Below are 18,842 nucleotides of genomic sequence, written 5' to 3' on the forward strand. Positions count from 1 at the left end.
TTTTTTTTTTGGAACCTATGACTTCTTCAGGATTCCTTGATTAATAAAAAGTTAATAAGAACAGTATTTATTCAAAATAGAAATCTTCTGTTACAATATACACTACCGTTCAAAAGATTGGGGTCAGTAAGGTTTTTCTTTCTTTTTTTGAAAGAAATTAAAACTGTTCTTCAGCAAGAATGTGTTAAATTGATAAAAAGTGATAGTAAAGACTTACATCATTGGAAAAGATTTATATTTAAAATAAATGCTGTTCTTTTTAACTTTTTATTAATCAATGAATCCTGAAAAAGGTATTATAGGTTCCAAAAAATATTAAGCAGCTCCACAACAGTTTCCAACAATGATAAAAATCGGCATATTAGAAAGTTTCCGGAAGGATTTTGTACACTAAAGACTGAAGAAATGGCTGGAGTAATAGCTGATGAAAATTGAGCTTTGAATCACAGAAATAAATTATATTTTGAAGTATATTAAAATAGAAAACAGTCATTTTAAATTGTAAAAATACTGCACAATATTGTTGTTGTTTTTTTCTGTGTTTTTGATCAAATAAATGCAGCCTTGGTGAGCATAAGAGACTTCTTTAAAAAACATTAAAAATCTTACCGATCCCAAACTTTAATATTTATCAGTTATTTGGCACAACATGATACAGCAATTGTTTAAAAGTAGTAAAACTATTGATTTCAGCTCAGTCATAGATATTCTATTTCTCTTGTACTTACTACCTTCATTATTCCTAGGAACAAGTGGAGTATGTGTTTCTGGTCATTTTCACCATCGAAACATTCACAAAGATTCTGGCGTACGGTCTGGTCATGCATCCCAGCGCCTACATCCGCAGCGGCTGGAACTTGCTGGATTTTGTCATTGTCATTGTTGGGTATGTGTGAGGTTACTTCAAATATACTTCCAAATTCAAGTCACATTAAATTTATTTGTATAGTGCTTTTCACAGTACTCATCGTTTCAAAGCAGATTTACAGAAAATCATGACCTTTATGTTTATGATCTCTTCATGTCCTAGAGTTGCATTTAGCAGATTAGGGCGGGACAATAATATAGCAGTTGAAATATGCTATATATTATATATTGCTTTATGTGAATTTACTGTATATATTTGGGTAAAGTTGGACATACTTGTAAATGCAACTTTATATAAAGACTTTAATTTAATTAATTTATTTATTTTCAAATTTTTATTTATTTAATTGGTTTATTCAAGACAGAGTTGAAGGCTACATGATGTACTTAACTGACAGTAGAGCTCACCAGGTTTGTGTGCTCCATTTGCAGTCTTTTCAGCGTTTTAGCTGAGATGGGAGAGCACAAACCAGGAGAGGCCCATCACGCTGCAGGTAAACCAGGAGGTCTGGATGTCAAAGCCCTGAGAGCTTTCAGAGTACTGCGACCCCTGCGGCTCGTGTCCGGTGTGCCGAGTAAGTGTTTGTGCATTCTGACTGGACATTTGTACACACAGTGCTGGCTGAGTCTAATTCCCACATCTACAGTGATTGTGATTCAGGCTGTGATGTGTGCAGGTCTGCAGATTGTGTTGAACTCCATCATGAAGGCCATGGTGCCTCTGCTCCACATCGGTCTGCTGGTCATGTTTGTCATCATCATTTACGCCATCATTGGGCTGGAGCTCTTCATAGGCAGGATGCACAAGACCTGCTACTATGTAGGGACAGGTGAGAAATGCAAACACAGGCTTTTACACAGCTGACTGCAATGCCACTCTAGTTGCATTTAAAAGGGCACAGTTGTTCTCCCAAAAAATAAAATTCTGTCATGGTTCACTGACCCTCATTGTAGTTCCAAACCCAACATACATCAACATACGATATGATCATCATACGTACATACACATATAAGCTTAAATTAAATCTGTTCATCATATAAAGTGATCATATCTTTCTTCACACATTTAAATGCATTTTATGACACATTATAACTTTTTTGGATCTTTAAAATTTGGTTACCTGTACTTTCAATACAGGTGCAGAAACCTCTCAGGTTTCATTCAAAATATCTCAACATTTGTTTTGAAAATTAACCAAAGTCTTGCGGGTTGGAGCGACATCAGGGTGAATACATAATGACAGAATTAAATTTTTTTGGGTGGACTATCCCTTAAATGGGAGTTTGTTCACTGGTAGTTGTAGTATAAAGCTTACTAAATTGTGTTTGTTTTCATGTAAAAAGATCTAATGGTGGACGATGATCCAACACCATGTGCTTTTGCTGGTAACGGTCGTTTCTGTGTGGGGAACAACACCGTGTGTCAGGGAGGATGGGAGGGACCCAATGGAGGCATCACCAACTTTGACAACATCTTCTTTGCAATGCTGACTGTATTTCAGTGCATTACAATGGAGGGCTGGACTGATGTGCTCTACTGGGTATGGCCTGATCTCCATATTTCACTCTTTGTTTTTTAAGCTAGTTGCTAATGTTATACAAACAGGATCATTTATTGGAATTAAAATAGATGATTATTTGAGCTTCTTTCTGATTTATGCCATATTAAATCAGCTCAAAAATGTGCTAATTATACACATATATTATAAATATATATTTATATATTTGAAAAATTTGCTAATTATGAATATATATTATAAATATATATCTATATACTGTTTCTATCTATCTATCTATCTATCTATCTCTCATATATATGGTTTTTTAATAGCCTAGTGTAATATGGTAAATGGTTTTTATTGTTGACTGATGGTGAAAATGAAAAGCTCTTAAGGGTAAGGACGACTTGTGATATCATTTGTTGGGCATTATTGTACATATTGTAATGCGTGTGTCTCTTTCACATCACAGTGAGTTCTCTAAAGAGAGAGAGAAGGCCGTGTGCCGCGGTGAGCTGCAGGAGGCCCAGGAGAAACAGCAGATGGAGGAGGACATGATCGGATACATGGACTGGCTCATTGAAGCAGAGGACATGGATGAGGATGGAAATAAACGTAATATAAGCTTTATTTAGCATTCCTTTTTACAGTATGATCACACAATCAAAACAGACAGTGTGCGCATAAATTATAAATAAATACTTTTGCCCAATGAAGATGACAGAATGTCACATGATTGATGATAAAATGTCCACCCGTGTGAAAAAGCAGTACATTTTTGCATATGGTATAAAGAAATAATATACTTTAAAAGAATATACTTAATGTTTTAGACACTTAATTGCATGTTAATTGCAATTACATGAAAATGTTTTATAGTTTAAAAGTATATTAAATGTAAGGACTGGGCCCTTTATATGTAATTTCATAATTACTTCTATTGAAACTGTTAAATGTACTGACAAGCATTTAATGGTAAACTAAAATATACTTGTATGTCATTTCTATTGAACCTTTTTTAAATGTGTATTTAAAAAGTAAAAAAAATTAGAAACATAATCATGAAAGTGGACTCTCTTTAAGTATGCTTACAGTTTTATAACATTTATATTATCTGCAAGTACAGTCACTTAAAGGGGTCATATGATGCTATTTTAAAGATCATTATTTATATACTTTTAAGATTTGAAGTGCAATATCAAAAACACATTCAGTGCAGTTGAGTGCTTTTCATTTTGTGTTTTTTGTTTGTTTGTTTTTGTGGTGTAAATGGCAGGTGCTGTGGTGGCTAAGAAAAAGATGATGAAAAAATATGGCTGGTACAAACACAGTGAAGATGGAGGTACTGAACACAGTTTCACTCTGATATTTAAATGTATTGCATATCAAACTACAAAACTACGTTATACATTCAGTCCTTTCTTTTTTATGCAGAATCGGATTCAGACTCTGAGTTTGAAGCGTTCCTGGATGATGACAACGGCTGCTGTGCATCTATTATGTAAGTACAACATTTACACTGCTAAATTATCTGTTATAAAGTATTAAACACCAGAACTTTTAATCTAAATTATTTTATGTTCCTCAGGGCACGACTGATGGGTATAAGTTTCTGGTAGGTGTTTATTTGTTGACCAGAACCCCCAAATTTTTTCTCTTAATTTCTGACATATTTTACTTTTTTTTAAAGTTTTATATTTAAAGTCCATTAATACTTGCTGCTTCTTTTCTTTCTCAGTGAGCAGCTGTACCACTTAAATCTGGTCATCAGGAAGAACTGCCGTGTGGCCGTCAAATCCACCAATTTCTACTGGCTGGTGCTGCTGCTGGTGTTCCTCAACACGGCCGCCAGCGCCTCTGAACACTACAGCCAACCGCAGTGGCTCACCGACATACAGGGTGTGTGTGTGTGTGTATGTGTGCGTGTGAGCGAAGTAAAGTGTTGCCAGAGTTTGCCTGTAATGACATGACCTGACCCTGTCTTAAATACGGACTCTTTAATGTTCCAGAACGAGCAAATAAGATCCTTCTGGCTCTGTTTACGCTGGAGATGCTGATGAAGATCTACAGCTTCGGCTTTCAGATCTACTTCATGGCGCTCTTCAATCGTTTCGATTGTTTCGTGGTTTGTGGTGGGATTCTGGAGACGGTGCTGGTGGAGATGGACGTGATCCCGCCCATCGGGATCTCTGTGCTGCGCTGCGTCCGTCTGCTCCGTATCTTCAAAGTCACAAGGTGATTGAGCTCATAAGTGTTTCCAGATCTTTGAGATTCATTGTGCAGAGTTGTGGACTCGTGTCGCATGACTTGGACTTGACTCGGACTTAAGTTCCAAATTTGAGGACTTGACTCGACATAATCAAAGAAGACTTGCGACTCGACTTGAGACTTGACTTGGACTTGAGCCCTGTGACTTGGAAAGTCTTTATGGCCTACCTTCTAAAAAAAACTTTGTGAGTTGTGATCAATATAGGCTGGTTACTGAAGCGTATGATCACACTGGTATGATTAGCGCAGCTTTTTGCACTGAGCCAGAGAGGGACTCACTCAGTGAGCACTTGTTAGTGTTTTCAACCACATAATGTTTAGGCTATTCAATGTTTTAGACTTTTAAAATACACATAATCCCTATAAACCAGTTATATTAATATTAATAATAATAATAAGAAGCAATGCCGATGTATATGGAAACGGCAGTAATAGTAGGCTAAACCTTTCAAACAATTTTTTTTTCCATGTCAAACGCACATTGTATGTAGCCTACCTATAAAGTTCACTCTATACTTCCTATTTGCCAGTCACTCACTTTCATGTCTTTCAGAAGAAATGGATGAATTCACGTGTTGTAAATCCAACTGGCTCTTACTACATGGTAGCGCACATATAGCCCCTAAACTAAGCCATCAGCTGTGACCATTATAAACTTGTTTAAAACACAAAATACATTTACTTAAATATATTTGAGAATCTGTGGCTACTGTTCTGGCATGAATAATTTTGCATGACTCTTTTCTTAAACCTACTATAGTGAACAGTGTGCTGTCGGACATGTTCTGTTTACTTGTGGCCAAGAGATATAATTTGTAAACTCGACAATATTAACTCTACCAACCCCTAGGATTATTAAAATATTAACATTTTATTTTGAATGAAGAATAACATAAAGACAGTGCAGCATCATTATTATAACTAGGCCTATTGTGCTCATCTCAGTGACAGCATGACATTTGAATAATTTGTTATTATCAATATTTGTTGAAGGAATAGCCTATATAAGAACATAAAATAGGCTAATATAGAGCTATAAGAAAACACATCATCCAATCCATCTTTTAAACCCATTCACTGATGGTTTCTTATTTTTATTTAACATTTATATATATTATTATATTATTATTATATATTTACTTCTCCGTTTCATTTCATGTAGGCCTATCTCGTTGCCCAATAATTAACGTTCTGTATCGACGTATTGTAACACCCCTGTGGACTGTTTGTTGTGGTTTCTTCCCCTTTTGTTGGTTTAGACCGTTCAATCATTAGTTAATTACCCTTATTGTGTTCACCTGTCTGCCCCTCGTTATCTGCCCTATAAGTTCCTGTCTCTTGTATCCTAGTGTTGTCGGTTATTGTGGATGTTACCCTGAGTGTGTTTATGTCTCACCTGTCTGGATCTGCCTTTTGTCTACATTAAATATCTTTATCGGAACCCTTGTCGTCCTCGTCTTCCTGCCTGCCTCCACACACCTGGGTCGTGAGACGTATCTGTTTAAGACTTAAAGTACCATAAATGTTTTGTAAATACTATAAATGCTAATCAATCATGTCAATAAAGCTATGTGTATTTCTGTAGACCTACATCAGTAGGTGGCCATACATCAGTGTCTGTTTTACGTATTAGCAAGTTATTAAATATTTGACTCAGTGGATTCATAAAAATCACTGAATTGTTTACAAATGAAACAGTGTACTTAAAAGAAATGGTCTATTCACTTAGGCCTACGATTTGTTCACAAACAATGATTCAGTCCTCAACGAAACACCACTAATTATTATATCTTTATAATTATACTTACTATAGACTATTAACGACTTTAAATTAACTGTAGTAATTAATACAGAGACACTATTTTGGGCAAACATCACTAATGACTTGTTTAGGACTTGAAGCTTAAAGTTGAAGACTTGCAACTCGACTTGGGACTTGTCTGTCTTGACTCGGGACTCGACTCAAATGAATGCAAAGTCTCGAGACTTACTTGTGACTTGCAAAATAATGACTTGGCCCCACTTCTGTCATTGTGAGATTTGCTACGCCTACATCCTTCGTCATCCGCTGGAACGCCACTCTCTCGTGAACTTGCATACGAGTTAGCGGAAGCTAGAGATTATGGTTTATAAAGTTTTAAATATGGATATTTTTTCGATTCACTTCAGAAGGCCTTTACTAACCCCCTGGAGCCGTGTGGAGCACTTTTTATGATGGATGGATGCACTTTTTTGGGCTTCAAAATCTCGACCCCCATTCACTGCCATTATAAAGCTTGGAAGAGCGAAGACATTTTTTAATATAACTCTGATTGTATTTGTCTGAAAGATGAAAGTCATATAATTAACCTGTAATGGATTTTAGATTTTATTAAAAATGGGAACTTATTCTTAAATTAAGACTCAATAGTTTTAAGGAGTCACTGCACATGCTGAATTTGTTGGTGTCTCTCTTTAGACACTGGGCTGCCCTGTCAGACCTGGTGAGCTCTTTGCTGAACTCTATGAAGGCCATTTGCTCCCTGCTGCTGCTGCTCTTCCTCTTTCTCATCATCTTCGCTGTCCTGGGCATGCAGCTCTTCGGCGGAAAGTTCAACTTTGATGAGACTCAAATGAAAAGAAGCACCTTTGACACTTTTCCATCTGCCCTGCTCACCTGTTTCCAGGTAACTGCCTCTGTTACTAAGCAGTCATTTTTTACAGTGATTTTCTAATATTTAACTCCTCATCTAAGCTCCTACAAGCTGTGGAAAATAAAGGTATCTCTTGTGAAAATGAAGTACACTTTAGCATACTTTTAAAAAGAGTATATTTTACAGAATTAATATGCTTAAGCATATTATATATATGTACATTCTTGTCATGTCTATTGAAACTTGTACTATATGTCGTGTATTTAAATATATTTGTATTTACATGATGAAGTAGCAATTTAGTACATACAGTACATTTACAATATATTACATTTAAATGTAATATCAAATAACACGCTACGGCTAAATTTATAATGTGCTTCAGTATGTTTGCATCAAAGTAGGTGCGCTTCTTTAAAGCATGAAAAATGATTATTAAAACAATGATTTAAAAGGTTCTTTAATGTAAATCCTTTATTTTGACATTATTACAAAGTGCACTTTTTAAGTGCGTTAAGAAACATTCACGAAAGTGTTTCTCTTTAAGTACACTTAAGTGGCCTTTTATTTCATGAATATTATATTATCTGCAATCTACAGATTATGTAGGAAGTGGCTTTTTTTGTCATCCTACTCCTAAAACAAGGATTATTTTATTAGTAATAACTTTAAAGATGATTCTTTACAGTGCATCTTTATTACACTATACAAATTATTAAGAGATAGAGAAAAGATTCAGAATACAGTAGTTTACTGAATTGAGAGATGTGAACTGAAGCTCTTTCTTATGTAGATCCTAACAGGAGAGGACTGGAACTCTGTCATGTATGATGGCATCATGGCGTATGGTGGACCAGTGTTTCCCAATATGATTGTCTCTATTTACTTTGTCATTCTTTTCGTCTGTGGTAACTGTATCTTTTCAGTATGTATAAAATACATTTGATGATCTATAAGCTCCATATTTTCATATTGATTAACCTTTCCATATGGCTGTTCTTGTATCTGGAGTCTTGTTTCTGGCCCTTGACTTTGTCATCCAGACATCTTGCTGAACGTCTTCTTGGCTATCGCTGTGGACAACTTAGCCAGAGATGGTGGCAAAAAGAAAAAAGAGTAGGCAACACACATACACACACAGGACAGAAGCCAAATGTGCACATCCTTGCTATTGTCCTGCATTCACAGGCACAGAGCTCAATCTGTTCGTTCTGTTTTAAAGAGAGAGAAAAGAAGAGGAGGAGGAATGGGAGGATGATGAAGAAAGAGAGGAAGACGAAGCTGGAGTAAGAACCCTGCTCTGTCTTTCTCTCTGCTAAAGGCATTTGTGACACATTTAAAGGAATAGTTCACACAAAAATGAACATTTACTCAGCCTCAGGCCATCCAAGATGTAGATGAGTTTGTTTCATCATGAGAACAGATTTGGAGAAATGCAGCATTACATCACTTGCTCACCAATGGATCCTCTGCAGTGAATGGGTGCCGTCAGAATGAGAGTCCAAACAGCTGATAAAAACATCACAATAATCCACAAGTAATCACGCAGATTTTGTCATCTTTTTTCCATACTACTGGAGTAGTGTGGATTATTGTGATGTTTGGACTCTCATTCTGACGGCACCCATTCACTGCAGAGGATCCATTGGTGAGCAAGTGATGCAATGCTGCATTTCTCCAAATCTGTTCTCATGGTGAAACAAACTCATCTACATCTTGGATGTCGTGAGAGAGAATACATTTTCAGCAAATTTTCACTTTTGGGAGAACTATACCTTTAACCTTTAAATGTGATGTATTTCAGAATATAACAGAATATTTAGCAGGAAATAATGTGGAGCAGGGTTTGATTTTTCAGTATTTGATTGGGTTGTGAAGATATTATTGGTTAATAATTAATATGAATGTATTTTTAGTAGAAAAGGTAATGGTTCTCATATTTTGATGAATTAAAAAATATGGTTTTATATAATGTGCACTGATTGATCATGGATTATATGATCAAAGACCTTTATTGAACCATTTCCATTTGACTGATGATTTCTATATGATCTGTTGATTATAATTTATTTCAGTTATCCACATGTTGAATTTCTATGATCGTTCTTGCCATATTATTCTTTATATGTTTCTTGTTCTTTAATTTGTTTAGAATGATATGGACGATTGGGAAGAGAACGAAGAGTTGAGAGCAATTGAAGGGCTTGAGGGTAAATTCTGTCCAGTCCAATTCTTTATATTCGCATTCATTATAAATATATGAGAATTAATTTAATGACATTTTTTTTTTAAATCTTCATGTTCTTTAAAGGTATAGGCACTCCCATGAAAGTCGAAAGTTTTCAACCCAAAGAAAAAATTGTACCTATTCCTGATGGAAGTTGCTTTTTCATCCTTGGAAAGAAAAACTGGTAGGTTAAAAAAAATGGTACAAATGATAGTTACTAATAATGATCATTTTTCTTTTCTCCGACCTGAAATTGACCATGCTAATATTCACAGTCTCAGAGTCGCCTGCCACAACCTCATTCATCATCAATACTTCACCAACTTCATCCTCATCTTCATCATATTCAGTAGTTTTTCATTGGCTGCTGAAGACCCAATCAAAACTCATTCTGTCAGGAATGTTGTAAGTTCATGCACCTCTAGAATAGAGGACTAGAGCGCTTGAGGGCCAGCCTGTGTGCAGATCTTTCAGTGTCCCTATTGTAGTGTCCCTAAAATATGTGAACAAAATTATTAGTATATCATTTTACAATTATGAAAAACTGTAGTCAGGCACACTAACTGGCCCTGTAAAATTAGCATTTGATGGTCTTAAAACAGTGATAGATCCTGCTGGTTGTGTTCCTGTTGGATGGCTTTTCTCAACAGGACTGTGGTTCCCAAACCCCCAAGCTCCATCCCTTGTGCATTACAGAGATTAAACTAGTCTTAAAGCACAATCTCCAGTTTGAAAAAAAGGCTAAAACCAGATATGTGGGTGAATCCCTTGAAGACCTTAATATTTCACCCCAAAGTCAATTATATTTTACATAAAGAAAATTAAGATTTCTTTTACATTGTGAAATTATTTTCATGTAAGAACCAATTTAATATTCACATTTATTACTTTAATACACAATCATTTAATTTTTAATATAATAACTGTAAATAATTTATTTAATTTTATAATTGAAATATTTTTTCTTAAAATCAGCTAATATTATCACTAAGTATGTTTACAGCTTTTGAATTACAATTTAAATAATGTGTATTTTTCATCTTAATGTTTTTTTCTATGCAAACTATTTTATTTGGGGTGAAATATGACATGGACTCATGAGATTGACCGGGTGACATGAGATTGATCGCTGTTTTTATGTCTTATGATAGATGCTGGGCTATGCTGATTACGTCTTTACCACCGTCTTCACTATTGAGATCATGTTGAAGGTAAACTATTGATCCTCCTGCACACACAAAATTTTGTTTTCGCTCTTTATGCTTCAAACTGATTTTTATCTTTTCTACATGTCTAATAATGGGCAGGGGTATTATTGTTAACTAAAACTAAAAACTAAAATAATTAAATAACATTTTTGTACATTAAAATAAAGGTGAAATAAAATAAAATATAAATATTAGATGGAAATCTTACACTAAACTAAAAGTAGAAATGTTGCATTGGCAACTAACTAACATAAGTTTAGGTTGAAGCACAAAAAAAAAAAGACTAAAAATTAAAATAAAAACCAACAAAAAACTAAAAGCTTATTCAAAATAAAATATTACTAACTTTAGTAGCACAAAAATAATACTAAATGAAGGTAAAAAAATTACCTTAAAAATAAGGTTTTGAGCTGTGACAAGGGATTGGTGATGTGCAAAATCATCAGAGGTTTGTGAACATGGAGTTTAAGCTTTTGCTTCATTTTGAATGTGCACATTAATGAAAATGTGTGTCGTGTGTTGCTCAGATGACTGTGTATGGAGCTTTCCTTCATCAAGGTTCCTTCTGCAGAAACGCCTTCAACCTCCTGGACCTTCTGGTCGTCAGCGTGTCCCTCACCTCTTTCTTTTTGCAGTAAGTGTTCATCTATCACTCAGTTCAGTTATTCATTGATTCATTCACTTATTTGTTGTCATTTCTGTATTTAGTTCTAGTGCCATTTCTGTGGTGAAGATTCTTCGAGTATTGCGAGTGCTCAGGCCTCTTCGAGCCATCAACAGAGCAAAGGGACTCAAGGTACAAACTCACGATGCATTTTTCCATGCTAACATCCTGATATATCATCAGTCCTGATATATTGAAATGAAATTGATATTGTGATTAATGTGATTATCAAATGTGAACCAATTAACTTAGTAATGTAGAAACACTGTATCATGAGCCACTCGCATGTAAAGGAAGGAACACGGTGCTGTGAATCTCTCTGAAACCAGCAGCACATTTATTTTATTATTTTATTTACTTGCCAAAAAAAACACCGTAATAAAGATCAGACATTAGAAAATACATATTAATATTGTAATTTTACAGTTCTGCTATATTTATTTAAATACTTTTTTTTACAAAAATATATATAAATATAATTCAATAATAATCACAATAAAAAATTGCACACATGTAAATGAACACACTGCCATACATGTCTCTAAACATGCCGCAGTGCATTTATTTATTTTCCAGAAAATTAAAAAAATAAATAAAAGCTTGATGATTTGAAAATGAAGATGTTAAGATGTAAATATTCTAGTTTTACAGCTGTATTTAACACTAAGTTAGGGACCAATTCTCACTATTAACTAGTTGCTTATTAGCATGCACATTACTAACACACTGGCTGTTTATTAGTACTTAAGAACTACCTTTCTAATAAGCAGCAAATTAGAAGGAATTTGATACCGTATTGACCCGAATATAAGACGATGTTTTTTTCTTGTATATCTGAAAAAACGTGGTCGTCTTATATTCAGGGTCTAGACTTTGACATGTCAATAATACACCCACAACAATAGGTGACGCCAAATCCGCATAAAACGAGTGTGCCATGAAATACATAATGTAATGCGTGTTGTAAAGATCGCGAGTAAAAACAAAAGAAGCAGAAAACCTTACAGCTGCATGAGTCGTGACTGTCACGTTAGCCTAATGGGACCAAACTCTCTTTGTGATTTTAAAACGTAAGACAGTACCCAGATTTGAAGACTACAGTAAGATTTAACTTCTACTGTTAATAAGATTTTGGTAGGCTACTATTAGATGGATAGCCTAAATGTCCTAATTCAGATGGGCTACCTGCTTTTTTTTTTATGGTATATCAAAAAGTGTATATTTTTTAAATGTGATTGTTGATACATTTTTCCAGTTTTTACCATACTTTCAAAACAAAAATTAAAATAGGAAAAATATGCAATATGAAAATAATTGAAGACAAAATGTGTTTTACTGAGAAAAAACAAGATTTGGTTTTTAAAAAGCCTTTTTCCAAAAGGTACATCTGGAAAAAGGGGGGGTCGTCTTATAATCAGGGTCGTCTTATATTCGGGACAATACGGTAATTTTTTAAAATGTTAAAATACTCTTATCCCATTTATTGTGAAATCTGCCAGTGGATTTTCCCTTAAAAGTTCAAGTTATTTGTCTCTGTTGCATGTACATTTTACCAGTTTTTATCATACTTTCAAAACAAAAATTAAAATAGGAAAAATATGCAATATGAAAATAATTGAAGACAAAATGTGTTTTACTGAGAAAAAACATGATTTGGCTTTTAAAAAGCCTTTTTCCAAAAGGTACATCTGGAAAAAGGGGGGTCGTCTTATAATCAGGGTCGTCTTATATTCGGGCCAATACGGTAGTTATTTAATAGGACAAATTGGTCCCCAAACTAAAGTGTGATCCAGCTGTACTATATTTTTTAAACCATTTTTTATTTTACAGTTTAATAACAACATTACTCTATATTTCTTATTTTGTTTAATATTTTAATTTAAACTGGAACTGGAACTGGATTTTTTAAAAACCTTTATGTTTACTACAATTTGACCAGTTTTCCCAAATAGTTCAGGATGGTTCACATTTAAAACAAAGTCTCTAGAGTAAAAAGTCATTTTCAGGTTTTTAAAATTATTTTATAATTAAATGATTTTATTAATAAATAATGTAAAATGATTTTATATAAACTCATATAAATTCTAAATTACTTTTACTCCCCTTGCACTGTATTTTATGTATAACCATTTTTATTTTTAACTGATTTAATTCCTTTTAAATAAATTTTTAAATAATTTTTACATTTTTACATTCCTTGTTTTATTGTTGTGATTATGTTTTTTTTATGATAATTATTTTAATTCCTTTTATATGTGAAGCACTTTGAATTACCATTGTGTATGAAATGTGCTATATAAATACATTTTGCCTTGCCTTGCCTAGGACGCCTACAAAATCACCTCGTTCAATTTAGAATGATTCTTTCTATGATTCTTATATTTTTCATATCACAGTGTATGTATAGCAGAAAACAAAATATTGCAATGTCATTTTTCCCCATTTTTCTGCAGCCCTAAATACCACAATGTTCATTATTTCCAGTTATGTTCATTCATAACCTTCAATGAGTGTTGCTGTTTGTGTCTTCAGAGCGTGATTCAGTGTGTGTTCGTGGCCATCCGCACTATTGGCAACATCCTCATCGTCACCACTCTCCTCCAGTTCATGTTTGCTTGTATCGGTGTGCAGCTTTTCAAGGTACATAAAGTCAACCTGAAATCAAAATTGACACAGTTTACTTTCTTAATGCATCAAGTCCTTCTGAGAGGACTTTCCTTTTAGGTTGACATCGCCTAGTTTGCGCAACTACTAGTTAATGTTGTTAACCAGTAGCCATATAGCTATTTTTCAATAGTTAGATGAGTATTTTCTTGCTGGTTAACATAAATGTAATCCCTTTTGCAGGGCCAGTTCTACAGATGCACGGATGAGGCGAAACATACGCCTGAAGAGTGCAAGTATGTTGTTTGGTCATAAATGAGTCGTTTGATTTGCACTCACAGTGACTCACTGGGTTGTTTTCTAAAACTTGTGTGTGTGATTGTTTAGGGGTATGTTTGTGGTGTTCAAAGATGGTGATATGAACCATCCAATGGTGAGGGAGAGAGTTTGGGAGAACAGCGACTTTAACTTTGACAACGTGCTGATGGGGATGCTGGCGCTCTTCACCGTCTCCACGTTTGAGGGCTGGCCACAGTGAGCGAGAAAAACCACTCAACACAACAACACTGATACGGGATGCTCCGAACTTTAACTGTCTTTCTTGCTTTTCACAGGCTCTTGTACAAAGCCATTGATGCTAACGCAGAGAACAGAGGACCCATCTATAACTACCGTGTTGAGATTTCCATCTTCTTCATCATCTACATCATCATCATCGCCTTCTTCATGATGAACATCTTCGTGGGTTTTGTCATCATCACCTTCCGTGAACAAGGAGAGGCTGAGTTTAAAAACTGTGAACTAAATAAGAATCAGGTTAATCTGAATTCAAGGCCATCTCATATTAAAAATGTTACATTTCTTTTGGTCATCTAGTCTAGTCGATTGATTCTTTTGTTGCTCTTGTTGTCTGTCTCACGGTGTCTCTCTCCTTTGCTCACAGCGGCAGTGTGTGTATTACGCATTGAAAGCTCAGCCCATAAAGATTTACATCCCCAAAAACCCCTCTCAACTCAAATTCTGGAAGATCATCAATTCCTCTCAGTTTGAGTACATCATGTTTGTGCTCATTCTGCTCAACACGCTCACACTGGCTGTACAGGTACACACACACACACACACCCACACACGTGCACTTAGCTATTTAAATGGGGACATTCCATAGACTTTTATTGTTTTTATATACAGCTAGTTATACTGTAAATACTGTCCTGCATGAAAAGCCCTTGTATTTTAAATCTTAAAAGTATATTTAAAAAAACTGCACTTGCAGTAAATATTATATATAAAAAATAAAAGGCCACATAAGTGCACTTAAAGGCAGAGTAAGCGATTTCTGGTAGCCAATGTTGATATTTGAAATCACCAAAACAAACACGCCCCTACCCCAAAAGGGTCTTGCCCCTATTTTGATAGCTCCGCCCCACATATACGTACGCAACCCAGGCAACGATTAGTTCTGTGAAACAAAGCAAAACCAATGTTACACCGTGTCTACGGACGTGAGCGGCGCGGCGCAACAAATCCTGACAGAAAACTGCTGCCGGGTTCTATTTATGACGTGCTGACACACATTTCAAATGGTTTTCAACGGTCGTTTGACCTCTTTCTCGCGTCCAGTGTAGGCAGACTTTAGTTGTTGTAGACACGGTGTTACTCACCTATTGAGAAGAAACAAAGCAACCTCGGCGTCCGATCGCAGGCCTCCGCTCCTTGAGTTCTCTCCAGCGCTGGAAAGCTGATCCAATATTTACACGGGTCCTACTTCTTTGCCTTATCGTTCCGCAGACGTTTTCCTCTTTTGTTTTTTATCCGCCATCTCTATCTTACTGTCGCTCGGCTCGGCTAATGTCCGTCCCATGCACTGAAAGCTCTCTCCTCCACATCACGAGTAGACACGCCCCTTATTGCTGATTGGCTACAAGTTTGTTTTGCTATTCGGCCCGAATCAGTTTTCTAAAGTGTTTTTGAAAAATCACATACCCTGCCTTTAAGTAGAATGCACTTAATGTCAAATTTAAAGTTTTATTTTAAAGTGCATTTTAAATCTTTCTGTTTTAATAAACTTTTGTCATGCTTTAATGAAGTACACTTATTTGGATGGGTTGACTAAAATACTAAAGCATATGTAAATATGATTATCATTTTAACTGGACTGTGAAATATATTTTATTGTAATATTTTATTATTACAAATATTTTTAATGACATACAAGGTTCAATAGAAATGACATTACAGTATATTTGATCTTACTATAAATGCTTGTCAGTACATTCGGCAGTAAACTTTAAAGATATTTTAAAAACTATATCAGTAATTATGAAATTATAAATAAAGATGTACTTAAGTCCTACCTAAGTGGTTAAAAAGACTCAAATAATTGCCTTTAAACTATAAGTTTAAACTATAATACATTTTCATTTAGTTGTAAATAACATGAGATTAAGCATCCGAAAACATTACATTCAGTTATCACTTTTTTAAATATATATTTTAAAAGTGTAGTATTTCTGTAATAACCAGTAATAACCTAACCCTATCAGAAAATGTTCTGCATTTTACTACTTAAAAAAAACAACTTTATTTTTATGCTATTTTACAAATGAGTATGTCCTAAAAAGTATGTTTTGTCAAATCACTTCTACAGTAGCTAACTTCTGGGTTCACACCCCTAACAGTAACCCTAATAGATCACAGAGGGTCTCATTCACGACACATGTGTATGTTTGCAATTTAGGGTGCAATTTTGAACTCTTGAACAACTTTGAACGACTTCTGGTGACCTTAGAAACACTGAAATGTTTCAAGCCGAAATGTTATATGTATGTATTATTAGAAAGGGAAAAACTAAGTGAACCCACCATATATCTTATTTCATTAAGTTATCACTCCACTGGGAGAAGTTCTGCATACACATGCAATCAATCAGGATCAACTAATAAGATCACATGACTGTGACCCACAGCACTATGAGCAGTCCAAACTCTTCAACTTTGTGATGGACATCCTGAACATGATCTTCACTACGCTCTTTACGGTTGAGATGATCATCAAACTTCTGGCTCTGAGACCTTACGTGAGACTTGATGCACACTTTCTTTCCCCATTCAATTTACTTTTTACTTTGCTCCAGTGGTTTGATATGCAGTCTTGATACATCCATTTGTGTTAGTGCCTTTACGTTTGTGCTTTTTCCTCTCTCTCTCTTGTTTTCGTTATTTGTGTTTGGGACTACGCAGCACTATTTTATAGATGCCTGGAACTCTTTTGATGCGCTGATAGTGGTGGGCAGTTTGGTGGACATCATGATTGCAGAGTTCAGTGTATGTAACTATTATTATAAAACTATATCTGATCTATGAGAGATGCTTATGCATGTCCAAATCTAGTCAGTGTGAACTTTTGATGTGACAATGATCAGACTCATCTCAGACACACACTTATCAATTTCTATAATCTCTTCTGTTTCCTGCACTTCTGTGTGAATTTGGACGGTCCTGTCACTCAGGGTGGAGGAGGCCATGGTGAGGTATGAATATGCCACCTTACACATCAGCTAAATAAGTATTAATTTCTTGGAATGTTTAAAGCTATTGTTCATTAACATTACACACAATACATACTAAATTGTAGTCAAAAGTCACAGCAAAACCTTATTTATGATCAGGAAGACTGCTGCTGATTTGCTTCCATAATTTGTATATAACACACACTGTTGTAAAAAATCAAAAGTTGAGAAAACGTAAAAGTTTAAGGCAACCAGTTTCAGGAGATTTTTGAGTTTTCTCAACTTTTTGTCGTATAAACTGAATACAAGTTGAGAAAACTCAAAAATGTCCTGCAGCTGCACCCCCAAATCAGAAAATCAGTGAAAATTGTAACTTTCCCTTTAGTAATTAAGACACTACGTTCTGGTGTTGTTTATGCACGGTTATCTTGTAAATACAGTCATTCCAGCATGACATGAATTTTACGGTGCTGTTATGGTGACATCTTATAGAAACATTTGCAGAAAGAAACTCTGGTCCTGGTTTATGTGGCAATAAATAAAAGTTTCTAGAACAGATGTTTTTTCCAGACATTTTAATATTAATGTTAGTTCTTTATTTAAATGTTACATATATATGAGTATAACTTTTTGAGCTTATCTGGTCTTTTCTTAAAGGGACCATATTTATGAAATTTAAATTAGTTTAATTTAAACATTTGATTGTCTTTTGAATTTAATTTTTCTTGACCATTTAATTTATATTTAATATTTCATTTCATTTGATCATTTTATTGTCTTTCGAATTAATTTTTTCTTGACAATTTTCTTGATGGTCTTTTCCTAAAGGGGCCATATTTAATTTAATTTAAATTAGTTTAACCATTTGATTCTTTCGATTTAATCTTTCTGGATCATTTTCCACACTTTTTGGTCCTTACATTTAAACAGTAAAACTTTTTTTCCTACTGAGCTTTAAAATGACCTATTATGATTAGAATACCTCAGGTTGCAGGCTTGCTGTAAGGTCTGATGTAGTTTGCACTGCCATCTCTTAGCAAATCTTGCATTATATTGTGACTGCTTTACATAACAATTCACACTGAAATGTCAGACTGACATGATCAGGGACTTTGTTACCTGGACTCTTTAATCACATTAATATCTGGTCTGATGTTTTCTTTCTCCACTTCGAAAGGGGAAAGAAGGGGAGAGCGCCAAAGTGTCCATCACTTTCTTCCGTCTCTTCCGAGTTATGCGACTGGTCAAGCTGCTCAGTAAGGGTGAAGGCATTCGAATCCTCCTTTGGACGTTTGTTAAATCTCTACAGGTGAGAAATTTAGGAAACAAACAAGCTAAACTATCTTTCTCAATTATTTTTTATA

At 34.8% G+C, this 18,842-nt stretch overlaps 1 protein-coding gene across 1 annotated transcript in view; it reads left to right on the forward strand.

Annotated features, from left to right (window-relative positions):
- Positions 1-18,842, forward strand: part of cacna1fa (calcium channel, voltage-dependent, L type, alpha 1F subunit a) — a 38,985-nt gene that overhangs the window by 2,897 nt on the left and 17,246 nt on the right. The window contains 29 exon segments of the mRNA XM_016574106.1: positions 747-886; positions 1,300-1,442; positions 1,545-1,697; positions 2,212-2,408; positions 2,762-2,981; positions 3,643-3,708; positions 3,801-3,867; positions 3,955-3,981; positions 4,105-4,265; positions 4,376-4,601; positions 7,093-7,300; positions 8,061-8,181; positions 8,311-8,383; positions 8,490-8,553; positions 9,420-9,477; positions 9,579-9,678; positions 9,770-9,899; positions 10,646-10,705; positions 11,230-11,336; positions 11,411-11,498; positions 13,899-14,006; positions 14,214-14,266; positions 14,358-14,504; positions 14,585-14,786; positions 14,914-15,072; positions 16,936-17,046; positions 17,210-17,293; positions 17,479-17,499; positions 18,656-18,787. Of these exon segments, the coding sequence (XP_016429592.1) occupies positions 747-886; positions 1,300-1,442; positions 1,545-1,697; positions 2,212-2,408; positions 2,762-2,981; positions 3,643-3,708; positions 3,801-3,867; positions 3,955-3,981; positions 4,105-4,265; positions 4,376-4,601; positions 7,093-7,300; positions 8,061-8,181; positions 8,311-8,383; positions 8,490-8,553; positions 9,420-9,477; positions 9,579-9,678; positions 9,770-9,899; positions 10,646-10,705; positions 11,230-11,336; positions 11,411-11,498; positions 13,899-14,006; positions 14,214-14,266; positions 14,358-14,504; positions 14,585-14,786; positions 14,914-15,072; positions 16,936-17,046; positions 17,210-17,293; positions 17,479-17,499; positions 18,656-18,787 (3,426 nt within the window).

This window comes from Sinocyclocheilus rhinocerous, unplaced genomic scaffold (assembly GCF_001515625.1).
Source record: "Sinocyclocheilus rhinocerous isolate Xijiao unplaced genomic scaffold, SAMN03320098_v1.1 scaffold533, whole genome shotgun sequence".
In the NCBI taxonomy this organism is placed as follows: Eukaryota; Metazoa; Chordata; class Actinopteri; order Cypriniformes; family Cyprinidae; genus Sinocyclocheilus; species Sinocyclocheilus rhinocerous.